Genomic DNA, 23,323 nt, shown 5'->3' with positions numbered 1-23,323 from the left:
TAAATTCAAAGCAAATTTGTCAACCCCTGTTTTACTCTACCAAAAAGAAGCATTTTTATTTTTATGCAGACTTAAAGAGGAAGTAAACCCTGATGGGTTTACTTCCTCTTTTTTTCCCTGCAAAGGTAAAGCATAATGGACTACTATGCATCGCATAGTAGCTCATTATGTGTCACTTACCTGACACAGGAGCCAGCGAAGTCGCCGCTGATCCCTGTAGTCCGCCGCGTCCATCTTGCTGGTGGCGTCTCGCAGCTCCGACCAATGACAGCGGCGAAGCCGCGATGACGTCACTCCCGCGCATGCGCACGGGAGTCGCGCCTCGCAGCTCCGCCGCTGTCATACGGCGAGGCCGCGATGACGTCACTCCCGCGCATGCGCACGGGAGTCGACAAATTTGGCAAATCCATTCTTGGACTTGCCGCATTTAGTGCGCATGCGCGCCGCTGTCTACGGCGCATGCGCCGTAGAGAGCGGTGCCCATTTTCGGGCAAATATCTCCTAAACCATATAGGTTTAGGAGATATTACTTGGACCTACAGGTAAGCCTTAATCTAGGCTTACCTGTAGGTCAAAGTTGTTTGGAAGGGTTTACTTCCATTTTAAGCCAGGAGCGCCAAACAAGAGTCAAACATGTATTTTATTAGTTCCACAAACAACAGGGTAAAATGAGGCAGCCAACTCCTTTCAGGGGCCAAGCAACCCCCCCCCCCCCCCTTCATCAGGGCTTTGATAGTATCCAGTGGACTCAGAATTAAAACCTACAATATATGTATCAATCAGCCAAGAGGGTGAACATTGTTGTTGATGGAGAGTTCCTTTCACTTCCCTTCTGGCAGAAGATTGTCAGCAGGACAGTAAGTTTGGGGAAATCTCTCTAATGGAACCCTGGATAGCAGCAAAAACCCAACAAAGGTTCTTACCCTTCCCTACTCCATCTAAAACTGAGAAAAAATAAATAATTTGGCTGTATATACACCGTTGGGCATAAACAGGACAGAAGGTCTCAAGTCTAGTTAATTGTCATATCAATCATTCAAATAGATATCTGCAATACAATGTTTACTTCTGTTTGTAGATGCTACTCAGAGCCCCATCTGCTTTTATTTTAGGTTCATTGGATTGTTAACAGATTATTTGCTATATTCTCTTTTAGATCACAAGCTATGATAATCTTTCATGTTTTGCACCGGTCTTTCCTGGCTAAGCAACGTCTTCCACCACTCTCTGGGCACAGACAGTTTTGGGGCTGGTTAAATGCAGTTTTCAACAGGTATGTAGAATTATTTATCATCCTCTTCCTGTATGGACACATATTGAGTACGGCAACTTCCTGTATGGACACATAGGGAGTACGGCAACTTCCTGTATGGACACATATTGAGTACGGCCACTTCCTGTATGGACACATATTGAGTACGGCCACTTCCTGTATGGACACATAGGGAGTACGGCCTCTTCCTGTATGGACACATAGGGAGTACGGCCACTTCCTGTATGGACACATAGGGAGTACGGCCTCTTCCTGTATGGACACATAGGGAGTACGGCCTCTTCCTGTATGGACACATAGGGAGTACGGCCTCTTCCAGTATGGACACATAGGTAGTACGGCCTCTTTCTGTATGGACACATAGGGAGTACGGCCTCTTCCTGTATGGACACATAGGGAGTACGGCCTCTTCCTGTATGGACACATAGGGAGTACGGCCTCTTCCTGTATGGACACATAGGGAGTACGGCCTCTTCCTGTATGGACACATAGGGAGTACGGCCTCTTCCTGTATGGACACATAGGGAGTACGGCCTCTTCCTGTATGGACACATAGGGAGTACGGCCTCTTCCTGTATGGACACATAGGGAGTACGGCCTCTTCCTGTATGGACACATACAGAGTACTGCCTCTTCCTGTATGGACACATACGGAGTAGAGATGGGCTCGGGTGATTGAAATAGCACATGCCCGATCCCGCCAGGAAGCCGACACTTCACGGCGCTAATCACAGGCAGTGAGACATTTCCCGGTCCGCAGCTGCACAGATTGGGAAATGTATCCCTGTCTGTAACTAGCGCTGTGCAGTGTTGGCTTCCTGGTGGGATCAGGCGTGTGGGACTTCAAACATGCCCATCTCTAATACACAGTATGGCAGCTTCCTGTATGGACACCAAAATCCCCTGGGAAACTGACAATCCTGGAAGTCTGTCTCTGTGTTCTCCGCGCTGAGGTGACATGGAGCTCTGCAGGAGAAACCATTAAGAGCTGTGGGGGACCACAGAGATCAACAGTCCTGGAAGCGTCGGTTTTCCAGTGGACTTAGGGGGGGAACCAGTTCTAGTGATCGGAGCAGAGTTTTGGGGTGCAGCCATCAGGACACATACGTTTTCACCAGGGCGCTCAATTTCAAGCCCTGAGCTACTAGCCAGGCCTGAAGAGTTATGCCGCGTACATGCAACCAAACTTTTCGACGGTCTTTCTGAACGAGCGGACTTGGCCACGCACAACCGGACTAAGTCCGTTCATTTTGAACGTGATGACGTAAACGTGACTAAACAAGGAAGTTCAATAGCAAGTAGCCAATAGCTGCCCTTGCGTTGTATTTGGTCCGTTGGACCAGCACACAGACGAACGGTTTTCCTATATTTAGTCCGTCGGATAGATTTGAAAGATGTTCTATTTCTAGGTCCGTCTGATTTATTTTTATTTTTTTATTTTTTTTTAAAGTGGTCGGACTAGCCCACACGCGATCGGATTGTCTGACGAGCTGATCCCGTCGGACCTAGTCTGCCGGAAAGGCCGGTCGCGTGTACGCAGCATTACACGTCACCAGTTGCCCCACCCCTAAACACGTTGTAAATTATCTCATGAAATTACATATGTTTTGTTCATGTTTCAGGTCTGCGGTTTCTAACCATTTTAAGCTGTCACTGACAGCTCCCAACCATTGTTTACAATCTGAGGCTTCCAATCATGTGACAGCCAATCACTGGCTGGAAAGCCCACCTCCGCCTTCTGCCATGAAGATCCTCTTAACATTTTCTCTGCCAGGTCCTTGTGTTGTAGTACTTGCAGTAATGCACATTAAAACCCCTTAAAATGCACTGTATTCATTTCCATTTGTTATGAAGATTGTACTAGGGCGCCGTATGCTGTATGAAGCAAAGCATTTGCCCTTTAGTGCAACCCAATGGACAAATATTAATGCTCTGTATGTAGTGGAGTGTTTTTTCCATGCGTTGTGGCTTGTTAAATCTGACCTCCGGCCTTCCTTTTAGTCTTGCACAGTTCTACAGCCTCTTCTCCTGGACTGAAATTGCTTACTCTGGTTTCACTGCACACTGTGAGCTTCTCTTCTTTTTGTTTCTAGGTTTCCTCTCTGCTTCTACAGGCTTGCGTTAAGGACACGCTCAAACCACCTGTTTGTGGTAGCAAGAGGCATTGCACATTGAAGGCGTGGTGCCTTTCATTCTGAATGCTGCTTAACCACTTAACGACCAGCGCACGCCGATGTACGTCCTATTTTTGAAGAGGGATATCTCGGTAACGGCAGCAGCTGCTGCCACAACCGAGATATCCATCTCTTCAGGCGCCGGTCGTGTGTGCGATAACGGTGGTCTCCGCGGTGGATTCGCCACGAGATCACTGCTATCTGTGGTGGGAGAGGTGCCACCCCCTCCTGCCGCTCTCCTGCGCCCTCCGCCACTTACTGGAGCCGTCGGTAGCGGCGGAGGCGATCGAGTCCTACCGATGGCTGGGTATAGAGACGAGTGAGGCTAAGATGGCCCCCCACTCGTCTCTATACTATAGGAGGGTGGAAGCCACGTCAAAACATCACTTCCACCCATACCTCTTGTACACACGGTCGGAGATTCCGACAACCAAATGCGTCGGAGTAATTCCAACGGATTAATTCCGGAAGAGGTTCAGAAGTGATGTTGCATACACACGGTCGAACTAAGTTGTCGGAAAATCCGATTGTACATAACGTGATGACGTTATTTCGTTACGACGGGACTACGTTCAGGCTAGTAGCCAATAGCTTTGGTCTAGGAATTTGATCTGAGCATGCGTGGCACTTTGTCTGTCGGAGTAGGCTACACATGATCGGAGTATGTTCGATCGGAGCATTTTGTTGGGAAATTTTACCGGCAAGTTGGAAAAGTTGGTCCGTCGGATATTCCGACAGAAACAGTCCGATGGAGACCACACACAGTCGGAATATCCGACAAAACGGTCCGACAGGAAACATTCCGACATAATCTCCGACCGTGTGTACAAGGGCTTAAAAGGTATATATTTTTTTCAATGTAATTTTTTCAAATGCCTTTTTTTTTTTTTTTTTTTTTTTTTTTTTATATATTGCATTTACGTTCAAATATGAGATGTGAGGACTTTTTGACCCCAGATCTCATATTTAAGAGGACCTGTCATGCTTTTTTCTATTACAAGGGATGATTAAATTCCTTGTAATAGGAATAAAAGTGATCTTCTCTTTTTTTTTTTTTAAACACTGTAAAAATAAATAAAATCAATAAAAAAAAAAAAAAAATAAAAAAAAAAGGTTTTCAAAAACACCCCGTCCCGACGAGCTCTCACTCGCAAAAGTGAGCGCATATGTGAGTAGCGCCCGAATATGAAAATGGTAGTCAAACCACACATGTGAGGTATCGCCGTGATCGGTAGAGCGAGAGCAATAATTCTAGCCCTAGACCTCCTCTGTAATGCAAAAAATGCAACCTGCAAAATTTTTTAAATGTCGCTTATGGAGATTTTTGAGGCTAAAAGTTTGACGCCATTCCACGAGCGGGCGCAATTTTGAAGCGTGATATGTTGGGTATCAATTTACTCGCCGTAGCATTATCTTTCACAATATAAAAAAAATTGGGCTAATTTTACTGCTGTCTTATTTTTTTTTTTTTATTCAAAAAAGTGAATTTTTTCCAAAAAAAAGTGCACTTGTAAGACCGCTGCGCAAATACGGTGTGGAAAAAAAGTATTGCAACGACCGCCATTTTATTCTCTAGGGTGTTAGAAAAAAAACAATATAAAATGTTTGGGGGTTCTAAGTAATTTTCTAGCAAAAAAAAAAAAAAAAACTGTTTTAAACATGTAAACACCGAGTCTGAAAAAGAGGCCTGGTCCTTAAGTGGTTAAATGCACCCGCCAACAGAAGCAACACGACGCACTGCCAAAAAATTATGCATTCCCATTTAGTGGCAGTGCACATAAAAGTATATTAGTACTTTGCCTCAAGATGAGATGTGCTGCCACTTGTGTCCATCGACAACTGCTTTGGGGTCCCATTCAGAATGTATAGCAGCACATCACAACAATGAATTTAATGTGTGTTGCCGCATCATTATCATAAGTAGATGGTGTGAACAGGCTTTATGGCCCGCGCGTACGATCTTAAAATTGTGCAAAAAATAAAATTTTTGAAGCGATCGTACGATAATCTGATCATTGGTACACAGCTTTCGAGAGCCGATCATGACATTTCATCCAATTATTATCCGATGGGACCGGCACGAAAATTTTCCTGTACGATACCAGATCGTAAGATTTTAGTTTACCCGCTTGCCGACCGTCCCACAGCAGATTTACTGCTACAGGGTGGTCACGCTGTGCAGAATCGTGTGTGTGTGTGTGTGTGTGCGTGTGTGTGTATGGTGTATATATATATATATATATATATATATATATATATATATATATATATATATATATATATATAATATTATATAAAATACGTAATTCTGCACTTCTGGGTTTTGAGTGCTGATCGACCCGATATCCGCCAGGACCCGCCAATCGTTCAATACACTGACAGAATGATAGTCTGCCTATGTAAACAAGGCAGATTTTCATTCCGTGAGTACAGAAGATATGGATCCTGTGTTTCTGTAAAGCAGAAACACAGATTCACGTCTTCCACTAGTAAAAGCACCTCCCCGCAGTAGTAAAGCACTGGTCAGGCACACAGTTAAACCTTTGATAGCCCCTCATGTTAAAGCGGGAGTCCGCCGGGACTCCGCGTTTTTTTTTTTTTTTTAAAAGCCAGCAGCTACAAATACTGCAGCTGCTGACTTTTAAAATAGTTACACTTACCTGTCCAGCGCGCCCGCGATGTCGGCACCCGAAGCCGATCTCTAGATCGTCTCTCGGGTCCTGCCGCCGCCATTTTGGGTATGGGAATCAGGGAATGGAGCCTTTCGGCTTCATTTCCCGGTTCCCTACTGCGCATGCGCGAGTTGCGCTGCGCAATAAGGACGGTCCCCGCTGCCTCTGGGATCTGTGTGTTTCCCAGCAGGCAGCGGGGGACTTGCGGAAAGGGGCGTAATGTACGCCCCTTTGCGCAGAGAGCTATCCCGGAAGTGGGTGCAGATACCTGTACTGTACAGGTATCTGCACCCCCCCCCCCCCCTGAAAGGTGCCAATTGTGGTGCCAGAGGGGGGGAGGGTTCCGATGAGTGGAAGGTCCACTTTAGGGTGGACCTCTGCTTTAACTTCTTCCCTGACACTGTCATTAGTACAGTGACCGTGCATATTTTTTAGCACTGATTACTATATTAGTGCCACTGGTCCCCATAAAAGTGTCAGGTATCCAATTTGTACGTCCGCAGTATCGCAGTCCCGCTATAAGTTGCTGATCACCGCCATTACTAATAAAACATTTTTTTTAAAATATCCCGTAGTTTGTAGATGCTATGACGTTTGCATAGACCAATTAATATGTACTTTTTTGGGATTTTTTTTTTTTTACCGAAAAATATGTAGCAGAATACATGCTGGTCTAAGTTTATGAAGAAATTGGAATTTTTTTAATTTCTTATTTATTGAATTTCTTTTACAGCAGAAAGTAAAAAATTAAATATATAGTTGTTTGTTTTTCAAAATTGACGGTCGTTTTGTTGCTTTGTTTTTAGCGCAAAAAAATAAAAACCGCAGAGGTGAACAAATGCCACCAAAAGAAAGCTCTGTTTGTGGGGAAAATGTTGCTTGGGTACAGCGTTGTGCGACCGTGCAAACGTCCGTTTAAATTAAAGTGGTTGTAAACCCTTACAACACACTTTGACCTACAGGTAAGCCTAGATTAAGTGTTTAAAGTGGCAATCTGCACTCTGGGATCTGTATTCAGCATTTACAAACTGGAGCTGAATGCTACTTTAAAAGCTTCAAAAAAGCTTGCTAAAAGCTCTGCAAATGCTTTATCAAAGCTTGCTGTTCACACTGCTCTTCTGCTATCTGAAGCCCGTGTGAAACAAAAGGAACTTTGGTCTCTTTTAAAAAAATAAAATGTAAGTCGCCATCTACAAATATTGCCCCTGCTGACAAAAAGACACTCCCCAGCCCAGAAGTCAGCACTGTTTCCGGTTCTTTCGCTGGGCTTCAGATCCCCCATGCCGCACTCTTTGATGTGGAAACCAGCTCTGACTTCCTGCTACTTCACAGTCAGCTGCCCGCTGCGCGTGCACAAGATCGTGCTGTGCTTTCACACCGATCCCGGAGCCTCCTGGGACGTGTCTCAGGAGGTTGAGGGTGGGTGGCCCAAGCTTCTGTAATTCTCATTTGTGTGAGCATTGCAGAAGTGGGAGCAGGTACCCGTCAGGAAAAGGTACACGTTCCCAGGAAGAAACAAAATCCTTCCAATATGGTCACAGTTAACCTCCCTGGCGGTATTCCCGAGTCTGGCTGGGGGTGGAATTCCAGTACCATTAGCGGTAACCCCGAGCCAGACTCGGGGCTGCATCGTAGGATACAGGGAAAGTTACTTACCTTGTCCCCTGGATCCTGAGATGTCTCCTTGCTTGATTCACACAGTGCCAAGTTCCGCCGGGCTCCTTTCTCTGCAAGCGTTGCGGCGCATGGGGACGGAGAACGGCGCCAAATTCAAAAAAGTAAAAACACAGTACGTATACAGTACACTGTTATCTTACAGATTACATTACCGTATTAAAAAAAATTACACACCTCCTTTGTCCCTAGCGGTCTGTCCAGTGCCCTGCATGCACTTTTATATTATACATACTGCTTTTTCTGCCTGGAATTCAGAGATTGTCCATAGCAACCAAAAAGTGTCCCTTTTATGTCAAAAGTGGTTTTAGACCAGCTAGAAAACAGCGATAATAAATTAGAATCACTCGCAGAATTGAGCGATAGCGATTTGTGGGGAAATTCGTCATCAAACACTAAATCTAATGACAGCGACAATTCTGCAACTGAGCAAATTTCAGTATTTTTGATTTGATTCCATTTTTGAATAATTTTTATTATTATTATATTATTATTATTTGTTATTATTTATAGTTATTTATTAGTTATTTATTATATTATAATTTATGATTAATTTTTCAAACTTTATTATACCCGGGATGTCTGCTAGACTCTGGTTTGGACAGATTTACCGTATATACTCGAGTATAAGCCGAGATTTTCAGCCTCTTTTTTGAGGCTGAAAGTGCCCCCCTCGGCTTATACTCAAGTCATCGCCGTCTGACTGCTCGATCAGCGTATCGAGCAGACAGACGGCGGACATACTACAATTCGAAAGCCGCGCCTCCGCCTGTGATAGGCGGAACACTGAATTTCCCAGCAGCCTGTGTTCCGCCTATCACGGACATCGTCTCATCCTCGTCCGTAGTACGAGGATGAGACGATGTCCGTGATAGGCGGAACACAGGCTGCTGGGAAATTCAGTGTTCCGCCTATCACAGGCGAAGGAGGAGGCGCGGCTTTTGAATTTTAGAATGGCCGCCGAGGCGCCGACGAAGAGCGGCGATCCTGGCACGGGACGGAGGCAAGGCAAGGCACGGCACGGGACGGGACGGAGGCAAGGCACGACACGGGACGGAGGCAAGGAGGCAAGGCACGGCACGGGACGGAGGCAAGGAGGCAAGGCACGGCACGGGACGGAGGCAAGGCACGGCACGGGACGGAGGCAAGGCACGGGACGGAGGCTCGGGACACAGGTAGGCTGGACACACACACACACACACACACACACACACACACACACACACACACACACACACACACACACGGACACACACACACAGGGATGGATGGATGGAGACACACACACACAGGGATGGATGGATGGATGGAGACACACACACACAGGGATGGATGGATGGATGGAGACACACACACACAGGGATGGATGGATGGATGGAGACACACACACACAGGGATGGATGGATGGATGGACACACACACACACAGGGATGGATGGATGGATGGACACACACACACACAGGGATGGATGGATGGATGGACACACACACACACACAGGGATGGACGGACACACAGGGATGGACGGACACACAGGGACGGACACACACACAGGGATGGACAGGCATGTCTCACCCTCGGCTTATACACGAGTCAATAAGTTTGCCAGTTTTTTTGGGGGTAAATTGGGGGCCTCGGCTTATATTCGGGTCGGCCTATACTCGAGTATATACGGTAAGTGAGTTATTCCTAAGCCCTTGTACACACAGTCGGACATTCTGACAACCAAATCCGTTGGATTTTGTCCGAAACTGTTGCATACACACGGTCGGACAAAGTTGTCGGAAAATCCGATTGTACATAATGTGATGACGTTATTTCATTACGACGGGACTACGTTCAGACTAGTAGCCAATAGCTTTGGTCTAGGAATTTGATCTGAGCATGCATGGCACTTTGTCCGTCGGAGTAGGCTACACATGATCGGAGTATGTCTGATCAGAGCATTTTGTCGGAAAATTTAACGGACAAGTTGGAAAACTTGGTCCGTCGGATACTCCGACGGAAACAGTCCGATGCAGACCACACACAGTCGGAATATCCGACAAAACGGTCCGATAGGACACATTCCGACGGAATCTCCGACCGTGTGTACAAGGGCTAAGAATTACAGGCCTACAATATAAAACGTCAAATTTCCATGCAAAATAATTGTAGCGCTTTCACCACCAAAAAACGGAAATAATAATAATACCGCCAGGGAGGTTAAGGATGAGCTCAGGCGTGTTCGCATGGTCCATGTGCAGAGCCCGCCAGGAAGTCGGCGCAGCGCTAATCACAGGCAGTGAGACTTCCTGGCGGGGCTCTGCACGTGGAGTATGCGAACACGCCTGAGCTCATCCCTAGTCACAGTAGAGCGGAGGAGGATGAGTGAAACTCGCTTTTAAGTGAAGTTCGGCTTTAGAGCCCTTTCACACTGAAAGTGCCAGGGCGTCGGCAGTAAAGCAGTGCTATTTTTAGCGCCGCTTTTCTGTCATTTTAGCGGCGCTATTTGGCCGCTAGCGGGGCGGTTTTAACCCCCGCTTGCACCTGAAAAAGTGTTAAACCCACCCGCAAAATGCAACTGTATCGGCCCTTTGCCGACGGTACGGCGGCGCTGCCCATTAATTTCAATGGGCAAGGGCGCTATAAGCCCTTGTACACACGATCGGAGATTCCGACAACCAAATCCGTCGGATTTTGTCCGAAACTGTTGTATACACACGGTCGGAGGAAGTTGTCGGAAAATCTGATCGTTCAGAACGTGATGACGTTATTTCGTTACGATGGGACTACGTTCAGGCTAGTAGCCAATAGCTTTGATGTAGGAATTTGATCTGAGCATGCGTGGCACTTTGTCCGATCGGAATTCTCTACACATGATCGGAGTATGTCCGATCGGAGCATTTTGTCGGAAAATATTTCCGGCAAGTTGGAAAATTTGGTCCGACGGATATTCTGACGGAAACAGTCCAATGCAGACCACACACAGTCGGAATATCCGACAAAACGCTCCGATCGGACACATTCCGTCGGAATCTCCGATCATGTGTACAAGGGCTTAGAGCGGTCCCACAGCGCTACAAAGAAGTTGCTTGCAGGATGTTTTGCGACACCCTGACAGCGCAGCGCCTCAGTGTAAAAGCACTCGGGCACACTGGGTTTGCAGCTGAGGCTTTTTCCAGCCTAAAAACCGCCTCCAGTGTAAAAAGGGCCTTAGTTATTACACATTGAACTCTAGATTCACTTATGTTATTAGTTTTTTTTTTAGGCAAAACAAAATGAAGGATCACATTTTATTTTTGTGGATTTTTTTTTTTTTTTCTTTTACTGAAATTTTATTGGTTATTTTTTTGAATAGAACAAAAGACGTAAAAGCGATACAAAAACGAATTGTAAACAGAAAGTATCAATACGCTTTGTAGTGGATTTATTTTATTTTATTTTTTTAAAGCCGTTATGCAAGTCCTTCTGACTCTTGAGCCAGAGGGAAGACGGCAGACCTGGATGTGCTCCGCGATAAGGCATGCGCCATTTCATCCAATCCTTCAGCGGCACAATACGACAGACACACAGCAGATACAATGGATTATTGTGCCGGCGGCTCATGTATAGGTCAGTCTTGTTATCTTTTATCTGGAGTCAGTCAGCTCTGGAAGCACCTGTAAGCTGCCCCTGTTTCCTCAGAGCAATAAGATACTCTGTGCCTGTTATCTGGAGTGCTGAGGTAATCAAATCTGAGTCTTATTCAGACTTTGTCTATAATCACTAAACTTAATCCGGGATACAGAGCAACAGCAGATAAACACAGTTACAGCTGACAGCACACTTGGTAATTAGGAATATAGAAGATTCAAAATCGGATATTGCTGGGTGTGTTCCCCGCAGCCGTAACCCTTCAGTTGCTGCGTTCTTTCAAGGGATGGTAACAGCAGCCGCTTGGTAGCCATATTGAACTTCTGTTTCCTAAACCACTGCCAGTCATTTGCTTACAAACGGGTCTTCCCCCAACCCCTGAAAATGACCCAAACTGTGCCTACAAACCAGCACCAGGTGTCTTAGGCCAAGTTCACACCTATGCATTTTTTTTTTTTTTGCGCACTTTCAGTTTTGCAGAAGCACACTACAGTCTGTTTTTAACATGGTTTCCTATGGATGTAGTTCACATCTGGGCATTTTATGGAAAGGGACAGGGACTTTTTTTCTGGTTTTTGGTTCCATTCTTCTTCAGACTTCAATGGATGAAAAGCATGTATTGCAATATGCAAACTGCAACCTGCATAGCGGTGACTCAGGCCTTAGCATCCAAGGTGACAAGTAAGGATGAGCTGAGGCGTGTTCGCAAACAGCACGTGCAGAGCCCGCCAGGAAGGCGGCACAGTGCTAATCACAGGCAATGAGACATTGCTGATCTCTGCAGCCGCGCATCAGAACAATGGGGGTTATTTACGAAAAGGCAAATCCACTTTGCACTGCAAGTGCACTTGGAAGTGCCGTCGCTCTCAATCTAAGGGGTAGATCTGTAATGAAGGGAAGCTCTGCTGATTTTATCATCCAATCATGTGCGAGCTAAAATGCTGTTTTTTATTTTCCTTGCATGTCTCCCTCAGATCTACAGCAACTTTACTTTCAAGTGCACTTGCAGTGCAAAGTGGATTTTCCTTTAGTAAATAACCCCCAATGTCTCACTGCTTGTGATTGGCGCTCCCCAGTGCCGACTTCCTGGCGGGCGCTGCACATTTGCCAGCACGCCTGAGCTCATCTTTAGACCCCTTTCACACCGCCGAGCCTATAGCGTCGGCGGTGAAACGCCGCTATTTTTAGCAGCGTTTTACCGTCGGATCTGCAGCGCGCTTCGACCGCTAGCGGGGCGCTTTTAAACCCACCCCCCCCCCCCCCCCGCTAGCGGCCGAGAAAGGGTTAAAACCGCCCGCAATATGCCGCAATAGTGGCGTTTTGCCGGCGGTATTGAAGTGCTGCCCCATTGATTTCAATGGGGAGCAGCGGTGGAGGAGCAAAACACAGCTAAACACACCGCTCCAAAGAAGCTGCTGGCAGGACTTTTCCTGACGTCCTGCCAGCGCACCGCTCCGGTGTGAAAGCTCTCGGGGGTTTCACACTGGAGTGAATGGTGCAGCTGTTTGAGGGCGGATTGCAGGCGCTATTTCTAATGGTATAGCGCCTGCAAAATGCCCTCAGTGTGAAAGGGGTCTTAGTGAAAAGACAATAGTGCACCATACCCATGAGCTGTGGTCTACTTTTTTGCTTTTATTAAATTGTATTTATTTTACCTAGTACCGGTATAGTCCAAATTTGTTGCCTGGTTGGTTAAAAGAGTTTGAGGGTCAGTGTGAGCAGCTGCCCGGGCATTTCTATAACAACCAACCTCTCTCCATTATGAACCCTGGATGATGGTACCTGTATTTCATTGCTAATTACTGTTAACTTGAGGCTATACTCACCTATTGTCATAAAAACATCCAACATGAAAAACCTTTGAGGTTACAGCATCATGACAGCACAGAGGGGAGCATGGTTAACCTGTGCTGTCATGATGCTGTAACCTCGATGGTTTTTCATGTTGGATATTTTTATACCAATAAAGCAATTTTCTTTATCCTTGGAGTGCGGTCAGTCGTTTTGTCTCCTGCTACAGTCCTGATCCAACTGCATGTCTGTGCTCGGGTGGGGGGTAAAACTGTGGCTCACCTGCCTGGTTTATCTCCCCCTAGTTGCACGTGTGCAATAACACTTGTAGTGATCCTTTTTGCTTTCTCCTATATCAGCAAAGCACAGGTCGGCATTGGAATCACTTCATTGCTGAACTGTCACCATGTGATGCTGGGTCTGCTAATTACATTATTTTTGTTTTTATCTTTCATAGAGTTGACTATGAACGTATAAAGGACGTGGGACCAGACCGGGCAGCCTCAGAGTGGTTATTGCGCTGCGGAGCCAAAGTTCGGTATGAAGGATTTGAGAAATGGCAATACGATTATAATGGCCTTCCCACTGGACCTCTGGGAAAATACAAGATCCAGGCCATTGACGCAACAGAGTCCTGCATTATGTACAGAGGATTTGACTACTTGGGTGAGAACATATCAATTATCATAAAGACAGACTGTTCTCCAAAGAATCTGTAGACCCCAGTGCTGCTGATCTCCTGCAGCCCATTTTCAGCCATTGACCAAGAGTTTATTTTGCTACAAAACGCCAATACCCCAAAACCACTTTAGAAGAACCTGACAGCCAATCTCCTGCAGTCTGCACAGCTTACGGCTTGATAGCAGACACTGACTCCCTTTTAGCGCGGCAAATACCTAACCCAAGATTGCATCTTTCATTACAGAATTAAATTCTTCAGCTGTCAGTGCTTCTTAAAAGGTGACGGCCATGACTACCCTGCAGAGGGATAAAGCCTTTGAATTATTATTGCTACTACAGTATTCCTTCCCATGATTTCTCAGTATTGTAGAGATAGAGTTGCCATTGATACTATATGCCTTCTAATGCCCTGTACACACGAGCGGAAATTCCACCAGCAGAAGTCCGATGAGAGCTTTTGGTCCGAAAATGTTACCGTGTGTACGCTCCATCGGACTTTCGCTGGCGGAATTCCAGCCAGCAAATGATTGAGAGCAGTTTCTCAATTTTTCGGTCGGGAAAGACCAAACATGCTTAGGCCTTGAGATAGATCAGTCTTGGTTGTCTTATTGGCCTATGTAGCAAGGCAGGGGGGCCTACTTACTCTTTGGTAGGCACCATGAAGGAGGCAATCCAAGACGAGGTATTTTATTGTGTGTTCTACCTGGAGAACAGGGGGAGGTGGTGAGGGGGGCTTACTGAAATGGATTGTAAAGTGAATTTTTTTTTTTTTTTTTTTAAATAACAAACATGTTATACTTACCTCCACTGTGCAGCTAGTTTTGCACAGAGTGGCCCCGAACCTGCTCTTCTGGGGTCCCTCTTCAGCTGTCTCTGCTTCTTCCCGCAGGTGCTTCTCACGTTCATGTGAGCTCCCTCGCATGGTGAGGAGCATCTGCTGGCGCGCTCCCGTGATACAGCCAGCGGCTATAGCCGCTCGCTGTATCACATGGCCCCGCCCTCCGGCGCCCCGCATCAGTGGATGTGATTGACAGCAGCACGAGCCAATGGCTGCCCTGCTTTCCATCCACTCAACGGCCAGGCTGAACGGTGGAAAGGACGGCAGGGGCGAGCGCGGGATTTTCGAGGGGTGAGGTAAGTAAAATGGTGGGGGGGGGGGGGGGGCAGCACTGTCAGATGTTTTTTCACCTTAATGCATAGAATGCATTAAGGTGAAAAAACATTTACCTTTACAACCCCTTTAAAGCAAACCTGTAGCTTTGCAAAATGGTTCAAAGTGTATCTAAACCAAAGAACAAAAATATACACTCGCTGGCCACTTTATTAGGCAGACCTGTTCAGTTGCTTGGTAACAAAAAATCGACAATTAGTCAATCGCATAGCAGCAATTTAATGCATTTTAGGCATCTAGACGTGGTGAAGATAACTCAAAGTTCAAACTGAGCATTAGAATGGTGACGAAATGGGAATTTAAGTGACTTTGAACGTGGCATGGTTATTGGTACCAGACGGGCTGGTCTGAGTATTTCAAAAACTACTGATGTACTGGGATTTTCACACACAACCATCTCTCGAGTTTACAGAGAATAGTCAGAAAAAGAGAACATATACAGTGAGTGGCAGTTGTGTGGACAAAAATGCCTTGTTGATGTCGGAGGAGAATGGACAGACGAGATTGTAGAAAGGCAACAGCAACTCCAATAACCACTCTTTACAACCAAGGTATGCAGAATGCTATCTCTGAAGCAGATGGGCTTCAGCAGCAGAAGACCACACCGGGTGCCACTCCTGTCAGCTAAGAACAGGAAGCTGAGGCTACAATTGGCACAGGCTCACCAAAATTGGACAATAGAAGATTGGAAAAAAATTGCCTGGTCTAATGAGTCTTAATTTTAGCTGCGACATTCAGATGGTGGGGTCAGAATTTGGCGTAAACAACATGAAAGCATGGATCCATCTATTATATCAATGGTTCAGGCTGGTGGTGGTGTAATGGTGTGGGGGGGGGGGGGGATATTTTCTTGGCACACTTTGGGCTCCTTAGTACCAATTGAGCATTGTTTAAATGCCACGGCCTACCTGAGTATTGTTGCCGACCATGTCCATCCCTTTATGACTACAGTGTCCCCATCTTCTGATGGCTCCTTCCAGCAGGATAATGTCCCAAAGCTCAAATTATCTCACCACTGGTTTCTTGAACATGAGAATGAGGTCACTTTATTCCAATGGCCTCCACAGTACCAGATATCAATCCAAAAGAGCACCTTTGGCATGTGATGGAAGATTTGCATCATGGACGTGCAACCGACAAATCTGGAGCAATTGCGTGATGTTATCATGTCACTATAGACCAAGATCTCTGAGGAATGTTTTCAACACCTTCTTAAATCTATGCCATGAAGAATGAAGACCGTTCTGAAGGCAAAAGGGGGTCCAACCCGATACTAGCAAGGTGTACCCAATAATAAAGTGGCCTATGAGTGTATAGTGCAGGTTCCTTTTTTTTAGGTTAAGTACAAAAATGCACTATGCATGACCAAATTCCTGCGTCCTTTATAACTTCCTTCCCAGTTCTCTTCTGAAAACTACAAATCCTCTTCTCCCTATTGAGATGAGGCGAGTGGGAGCAATTTGTTGTCCAAATCAGGAGACCAGTCTAGGGTGACAGCACTGCTCCTCCATAGCTACAGTGCAGTTGGTGTTGTCACTCTAGGACAGGAAATATGTTACTGGCAGGGTCACCAGGTGAAGACAAATTCTGAAAAAAAGAAAACGAATGCAACCACCATATTTAAGGCCTAGTATATAAACTAAGTCAATATATGAAATTAGTTTTTGGGTTTAGATATGCTTTAATTTTTCTTCTGAAAACCTTCAAAACCTGAAACAGCCAGAGGTAGGAAGCTGTTTTTTGGGCTTGTTATTCAGGGTGGATGTTATCGGTGTGTTGATGTTCATTTGAATTCCAAAAAGCGGGCCAGAGGAGGGAAATTGACACAGTTCATATATACTGTATGTTTATTTACCTGTTTGCTAGAGATGCCCTATAATGGGTGTCTGATGGGTTATAATTAAAATATAATATTTGTTTTAAGATGGATTGAAGCACCTGGAGGAACTGAAACTGTGTCGATGTATATATATTGAGGACACATGTCTGGAGAGAATAAGCCAGACAGTCAGCCTTCAAGAGAGTCTCAGAAGAATGGAAGTCCTCAGCTGTGGGAATGTGACTGATAAAGGTGTCATATCTCTGCACTCTTTGAGGTGGGTCAATGGAAGCCTATTCTGTAGATTTGATTTTTCTTCTTTTGTCTCCCAAGACAGCCTCTGAGACATAGGGCTCCCCCTCCTCCGGGACAGAACATCCAAAACTTTGAAGGAGGTCCTCCCAAGCCTCCTCCTTCAGTTTTTTGTGTTTCCTTCCAGACGGGAAGGGAGCACGCTCGGAACCTCCTCTCCTCTCTTCTGCTCTGCCTGCGAGCGCTCCTTTGTCCACTTAGGGAGGGGTGGGGCTGCTGGTCCCACCGCTGCCGTAAGCTTGGAGAGATTAGGACCCGTGGAGGATATGGCGGGCCCTGCCACCGTCACACCGCACATTCGGAGTGGGAGCTGGTCTTAGCAGCACATGTTTCCAAGCCCCAGGCAGAGGTTGTTACTTGGCCAGATTGGGGAGACAGTGCTTTGATCAGCCCTATTGTCCGTGGCACTCGCGGGCAGGTGGCACCCATCTGTGTGTTCCAGTGCTGGAGCGCTGTGAGAGGGCACCTGTTCACCCGGTAGTTCTGGGTATGGAGCAGGGAAGACATGCATGTGTCGGAGGCAGGGCTTCTGCGATCAGCGCTAGGTAGGAGGTGACGCGGCTTCTGGCAGAGCTGTATTATCGGGGCGCCGGGAGATGAGGTTCTGGTCTCATGGGTGCGGGGTTTGGACAGCCAGGCATCCAGGGCCAGTGGAAGACCCAGCCGAGGCTGTGGCAAACACCAAGGAGCTGTGGAGGTCACTGCAGCATCTCAGACTCCAGTTTCTTAGGCACCGGCACCTTCCAGGTAAGCGTATTAAGGGGTGGCCATGGCTTACTCTGGGGGGGGGGGGTCCTTGTGACCGAGAGTCTTTCCCTGGATGGGAAACCACAGGTGACGGGCTGGGCACTTCTTCTGTTTGACCCCAAGCACAGTGGTGGTGAGAGTCAGCCTTATGTGCAGCAAAGTTGAGTGCCATTTGGGAAAAGCCTCTTTGCCCTAAATGCATTAGTAGTTTAGTCAGGGATTAGTTGGTGACAGCCTGTCATAAGGTCGTTGCATCCATTTTCCAATCCTTTAAAGGTGGTATGGATAGGATGAAGGGTCCACCTACGGCCCTATCCAGGGCTCGCCAGTATTCCTTCTCTGTCAGAACCTAGTCAGGATGATGGTGAAGATGGAGAAGGGGAACCCAGGTCGCTGACCTTCTCTCAGGCAGACTCTGGGCCTGATTTTAGCAGGAGAAGATGATTCCTCCAGGGGGTCCAGGTACAGGTTGTCGCTGGACGATGTGGGGGACTTGCTCAAAGCAATTTATGACACTTTGGAAATTTAGAGGGGAGTCGGTACAACTTTCTAAGCACGACTTCATGTACCAAGGGCCCAGTGCACAGAAGGCTGGGGTATTCCCGTGCACAAATCTCTGGTGGAGTCAATTTTTCTGGAGTGAGAGCATCCTGAAAAAGAGACCATTCTTCTCAGGCAGCCTCAATCGCAGGTTCCCTTTTGAGAAGGACATGGCCCACCCTTGGAACAAGATCCCAAAGTTGCATGCGCCCCTGGCCAAGGTTTCCAAGAAAACCGATTTTGGCTTTTGATGACTTAGGGTCCTTAGAGACCCCATGGATAAAAGGGGGGGGGGGGGATGTTCTTCTGTGAAGGGCCTTGGGACCCTTCATCCGTCAGTCTAAAACCAGCCCTAGCAGCCACATGCATTGCCAGAAACTTGGAATGCTGTTTACGTAGTTGCAGTCTCAGTGGACACGTCCAGGCAACAGCTGCTTAAATCATTTCCATTTACTATTTAAAGCAGTCGGATTTTTAGCGGATACCTTTTTCTAGTCCCGTCGTACGTCATCACTTTCTAAACGATCGGACTTTGGTGTGATCATGTGTAGGCAAGTTTGTTTCAGCAGAACTCCGTTGGAAAGACCATCAGAGTTTATTCTACTGGAAAAAACGGTCGTGTGTACGTGGCATTAGAGATCACCAGGAACGGCTACAAATTGGCGTTCCATTCAAATCCCCCTTCCAGTTTTCTTGTCACCCCCCCCCTTTCCTCTAGATTGGGAAAAGGCACGGGCACTAAGGCCGCGTACACACGGGCGGACTGTCTGACGGACTTGGTCCGCTCGTGTGTGGGCTTCAGCTGACTTTTTCAGCGGACAGTCTGGCGGACTAAGTCTTTCGGAATTTCCGTAATATTGTCCGTCCAACTTTGGTTTCAGCGGACAATCCGCTCGTGTGTAGGCAAGTTGGACGGACTAAGTATGGCGCATGCTCAGAAAGGATTTACACGGCCGAAGGTTGCATTGCAGTGTATTGGACATCGTATTTCTAGTCCCGTCGTACGTGCTGTACACGTCATCGCGCACGCTTTCAGCGGACTGTCTGTTCATCGTGTGTGGTCAAGTCCGTTCATTCAAAAGTAGGACGGACTGTCTGTCGGATTGTCTGAAGGACTTAGTTGGCCAGACAGTCCGCCCGTGTATACGCGGCCTAAGTCTGCTTTTAGGGGAGCTGGTTGATCAGCGGGTTCTCACACAAGCACCCCAGGGGGAACGCTTCCAGGGATTCTATTCCCACTTATTCGTGGTCAGTACAAGCACTTCAGGATGGAGTCCATTTTAACAGTGACAAATTTTCTGTTTCTAGAGTGCTATATGGCAACGGTCGATTTCAGAGACGCATACCTCTATATCCCAATACACAGAGCTTTTCAGAGGTATCTCAGACTGGCAGTTTCATTTTCAGCTTCAGGCACTGCCATTTGGGCTAACGTCCTCCCCAAGGGTCTTTACGAAGGTCCTTATAGAAGCCTTGGCCCCTGCTGCACATGAAGGCCATTATGGTGATACCCTATTTGTACAATCTCCTATTCGTCACCCAGTCCTTTCATCAGCTCGAAAGGGACCCTACAGGAGGTGCAGGTGTTCTTGCATTCTCTCGGTTGGCTGATCAACCAGGGCAAGTCCCAGCTTGTTCCGACTCAAGAGGTTCAATATTTGGGTCGCAGGATCTCTTCAATGGAAAGATCTTTCTCCCACAGGAAAAGATTGAGATGATGGATCAGGCGGTGGCACGGCGTCAGACCAATTAGGAAGTCTGGAACAAAGCGGTCATGAGGGTGGTTGGACTCATGATGTCCTGCTTTCCAGCAGTCCTGTGGGCAAGGTTTCTCCAGCGCCTCCTGCAGGGTCACCTGTTGAGTTGCTGGCACGATGACCAGCTGATGTTGGACCAGCCTATGCTCATAATGGCCAGAGTTGGGAAGGCGCTGTGGTGGTGGCGACAAGCCCATCACAATCTAGACAGAGGACTCTTGTGGTCCAGACCAACAGCTCTGGTGGTGACAACAGATGCCAGTTCTTTTGTTTGGGGGGCCCACATGGACGGCAACCTGGCTCAGGCAGCTTGGTTTCCAGTGGAAGCCAGACGGACCTCGAATCAGATTCTAGAGGCCTTCCAATCACTCATCAAGGGACATAACCTCCAAGTCCATACGGACAATGCGTCAGCAGTTGCATATATAAACAGGGCGGGTCCAGGATTCCTTCCTTGCAACTGATAGCAGGCAATATTTTCGGCTGGGCCGAACTAAACCTGGCTTTGTTGCCTACCATTCACTTAAAAGGGAATTCTCTAGCAGATTTTCTGAGCTGCCAGGTGCGACAGGATGAGTGGTCACTCAACCTGGAGGTGTTTGAGGACATTGTGTGGTCTTGGGGCCGACCGGAGGTGGACCTCTTTGCCTCAGGGAGCAACAGAAAGGTAACCCAGTTCTTCTCCCTGCATTCACAGGATCGAGCCAAGGGAATAGATACCTTTGCCAATGCATGAGAGCTCAGCCTTTTGCTATGCCTTTCCTCTGCAGTTCTACAGAAGTTCCTGAGAATTGGGCCTCTCTATTAGCATGCTAAACATGAGGGGCCGCTGCCTTGAGTGTTTTTCTGCAAGTCTCCCTACAGCATGCTTGATTTGTAAAAAGGCCCTCTCCAGATTCAGGCCAGTAAAGGTGTGGGCCTGTCCTACCTGGGATCTGTCCTTGGTCCTCAGGGCACTCCTTTTGAACCCCTGGAGAAATCGGAGGTGAAGTTGGTAGCCTTAAATACAATGTTTTTGGTAGCAATCGCCTCCCTAGAAGCACGAGTGAATTGCAGGCACTCTCAATTTGAGAGCCGATTTTGTTAATTTTGGAGGATAGGGTTGTACTCAAAACAGAACCAGGTTTTCTCCCCAAATTTCCTCTTCGTTTCATAGAACACAGGATATTATCCTAGCAATGTTTTATTCACCCTCAGAGGTTGAGGAGGAAGGAAGTTTTAGTTTACTAGACGTTCGAAGAAGCCTTTTGGCTTATCTTAAGGGAAGCAGGGACTTCAGAATCCTTATTTGTTAACTTTTCGGGGGCCCATAAGGGTTTTAAAGCTTCAAACTCCTATTGCCAGATGGATGAGATTGACGATTATGGAAGGATACAGTTTGGCAGGTAGGCAGGTGCCCCTAGTTGAGGCACATTCAACCAGGGCTGTGTTAGCTTTGTGGGCACAGCGCCGGTGCCACTCCAGAGGATATTTGCAGGGCAGCAACATGATCCAGCTACTCCACTTGCATTTGGATGAACGTTCCTCCAGGCAGTGAGGTAAGACCCCACACGCACTATTAGATTTTCTGCAGATTTTTGTCTTCAGATTTACCAAAACCATATAATATGGTTAGGTCAGACCTTAAGAGTTTCAGTGTGTATGCAATCAGGCAGGCCCTTGCACTACATGGTTTTGGTAACTCTGAAGACAAAAATCTACAGAACATCTAATGGTGTGTGTGGGGCCTTAGTTTCTTGCCTATCATCTCAGAGGCTGTCCTGGAAGATGAAAGGAGAAAACCAGACTGAGACTTACCAGTAACTCTTTTTCTAGGAGTTGTCCAGGACAGCCTGGTTTCCCACCCAGGTCCTTTTATCTGGCACAGTTAGTGTGTACTGTTATGCCAGTGTGTTGTGTCTTTCAGTGCCTTCTGGCGGTTCTTGTGGAGACTGAAGGAGGAGACCCGGAGGACTGCCTTTGAAGTTATGGGTGAACGTGTTTCCTGTCTCAGAGGGGGGAGCCCTGTGTCTCAGAGGCTGTCCTGAAGCACCGGATGCTTCAAGCGGCAGAACTGCTGCTATGATCATTCTTATTTGTGCACAGAATCGCCGGCTGGCAAGAATGATATCTGAATGATGCCTGTAGCTACAGGCATCATTCAGATATCCTCCCACAAAGTAGAGGACGTAATTTTACTATGGCCCGGTAGGGAAGTGGTTAAAAAGAGCATGGCCGAGCAGGGATCCGCTTACACGGCTGCGGCATTCATTCACAGAGTTATAAAAATGAATGAACGAACTACAAGTACCCAACATCCTTTTCAGCTATCGGCTTGTAGTTCTTGACAAACTACCACGGCACTGTTGAGCGCTGTAGTAGTCCATTGATTCTTCCTGTGAGTGTGAAACTGCCTTCCAATAGGATGTACAGGATGGATCCCTGCACACCTTGTTTGTGCACTGGTGTGTAGTCATGTTGGAACAGGAAGGGGCCATCCCCAAATTGTTCTCACAAAGTTAGGAGCATGAAATTTACCAAAATGTCTTGGTATGCTGACGCCTTAAGAGTTCTCTTCTATGGAACTAAGGGGCCAAACCCAACCCCTGAAAAACAACCCAACACCATAATCCCCCCCCCCCACCAAATGATTTAGACCAGTGCACAAAGCAAGGTCCATAAAGACATGGATGAGTGAGTTTGGGGTGGAGGAACTTGACTGGCCTGCACAGAGTCCTGACCTCAACCCGATAGAACACCTTTGGGATGAATTAGAGCGGAGACTGTGAGCCAGGCCTTCTTGTCCAACATCAGTGCCTGACCTCACAAATGTGCTTCTGGAAGGATGGTCAAATATTCCCATAGACACACTCCTAAACCTTGTGGACAGCCTTCCCAGAAGAGTTGAAGCTGTTATAGCTGTAAAGGGTGGGCCAACTGGGTATTGAACCCTACAGATTAAGACTGGGATGCCATTAAGGTTCATGTGTGTAAAGGCAAGTGTCCCAATAGTTTTGGTAATATAGTGCACCCTTTTGGCCCAGTCATTTAAGTTCATGTGCGTGTAAAGCTGGGTTCACACTGGTGTGAACACATTGCATACACCGTATTGCTGTGCAG

General features: G+C 47.0%; 1 protein-coding gene across 1 annotated transcript in view; it reads left to right on the top strand.

Annotated features, from left to right (window-relative positions):
• DMAC2L (distal membrane arm assembly component 2 like) overlaps positions 1-23,323 on the top strand; it is a 48,993-nt gene that overhangs the window by 15,682 nt on the left and 9,988 nt on the right. The window contains exons 2-4 of the mRNA XM_077467600.1: positions 1,157-1,273; positions 13,655-13,863; positions 16,974-17,145. Coding sequence (XP_077323726.1) covers positions 1,167-1,273; positions 13,655-13,863; positions 16,974-17,145 — 488 coding nt within the window. The 5' untranslated portion in view covers positions 1,157-1,166. The remainder of the gene's footprint in view (positions 1-1,156; positions 1,274-13,654; positions 13,864-16,973; positions 17,146-23,323) is intronic.

The sequence above is a fragment of the Lithobates pipiens genome, unplaced genomic scaffold (assembly GCF_037356315.1).
Source record: "Lithobates pipiens isolate NorthernLeopardFrog02 unplaced genomic scaffold, aLitPip1_a1.2 Scaffold_57, whole genome shotgun sequence".
NCBI lineage: Eukaryota > Metazoa > Chordata > Amphibia > Anura > Ranidae > Lithobates > Lithobates pipiens.
This window is presented reverse-complemented; position numbering and strand designations above follow the sequence as displayed.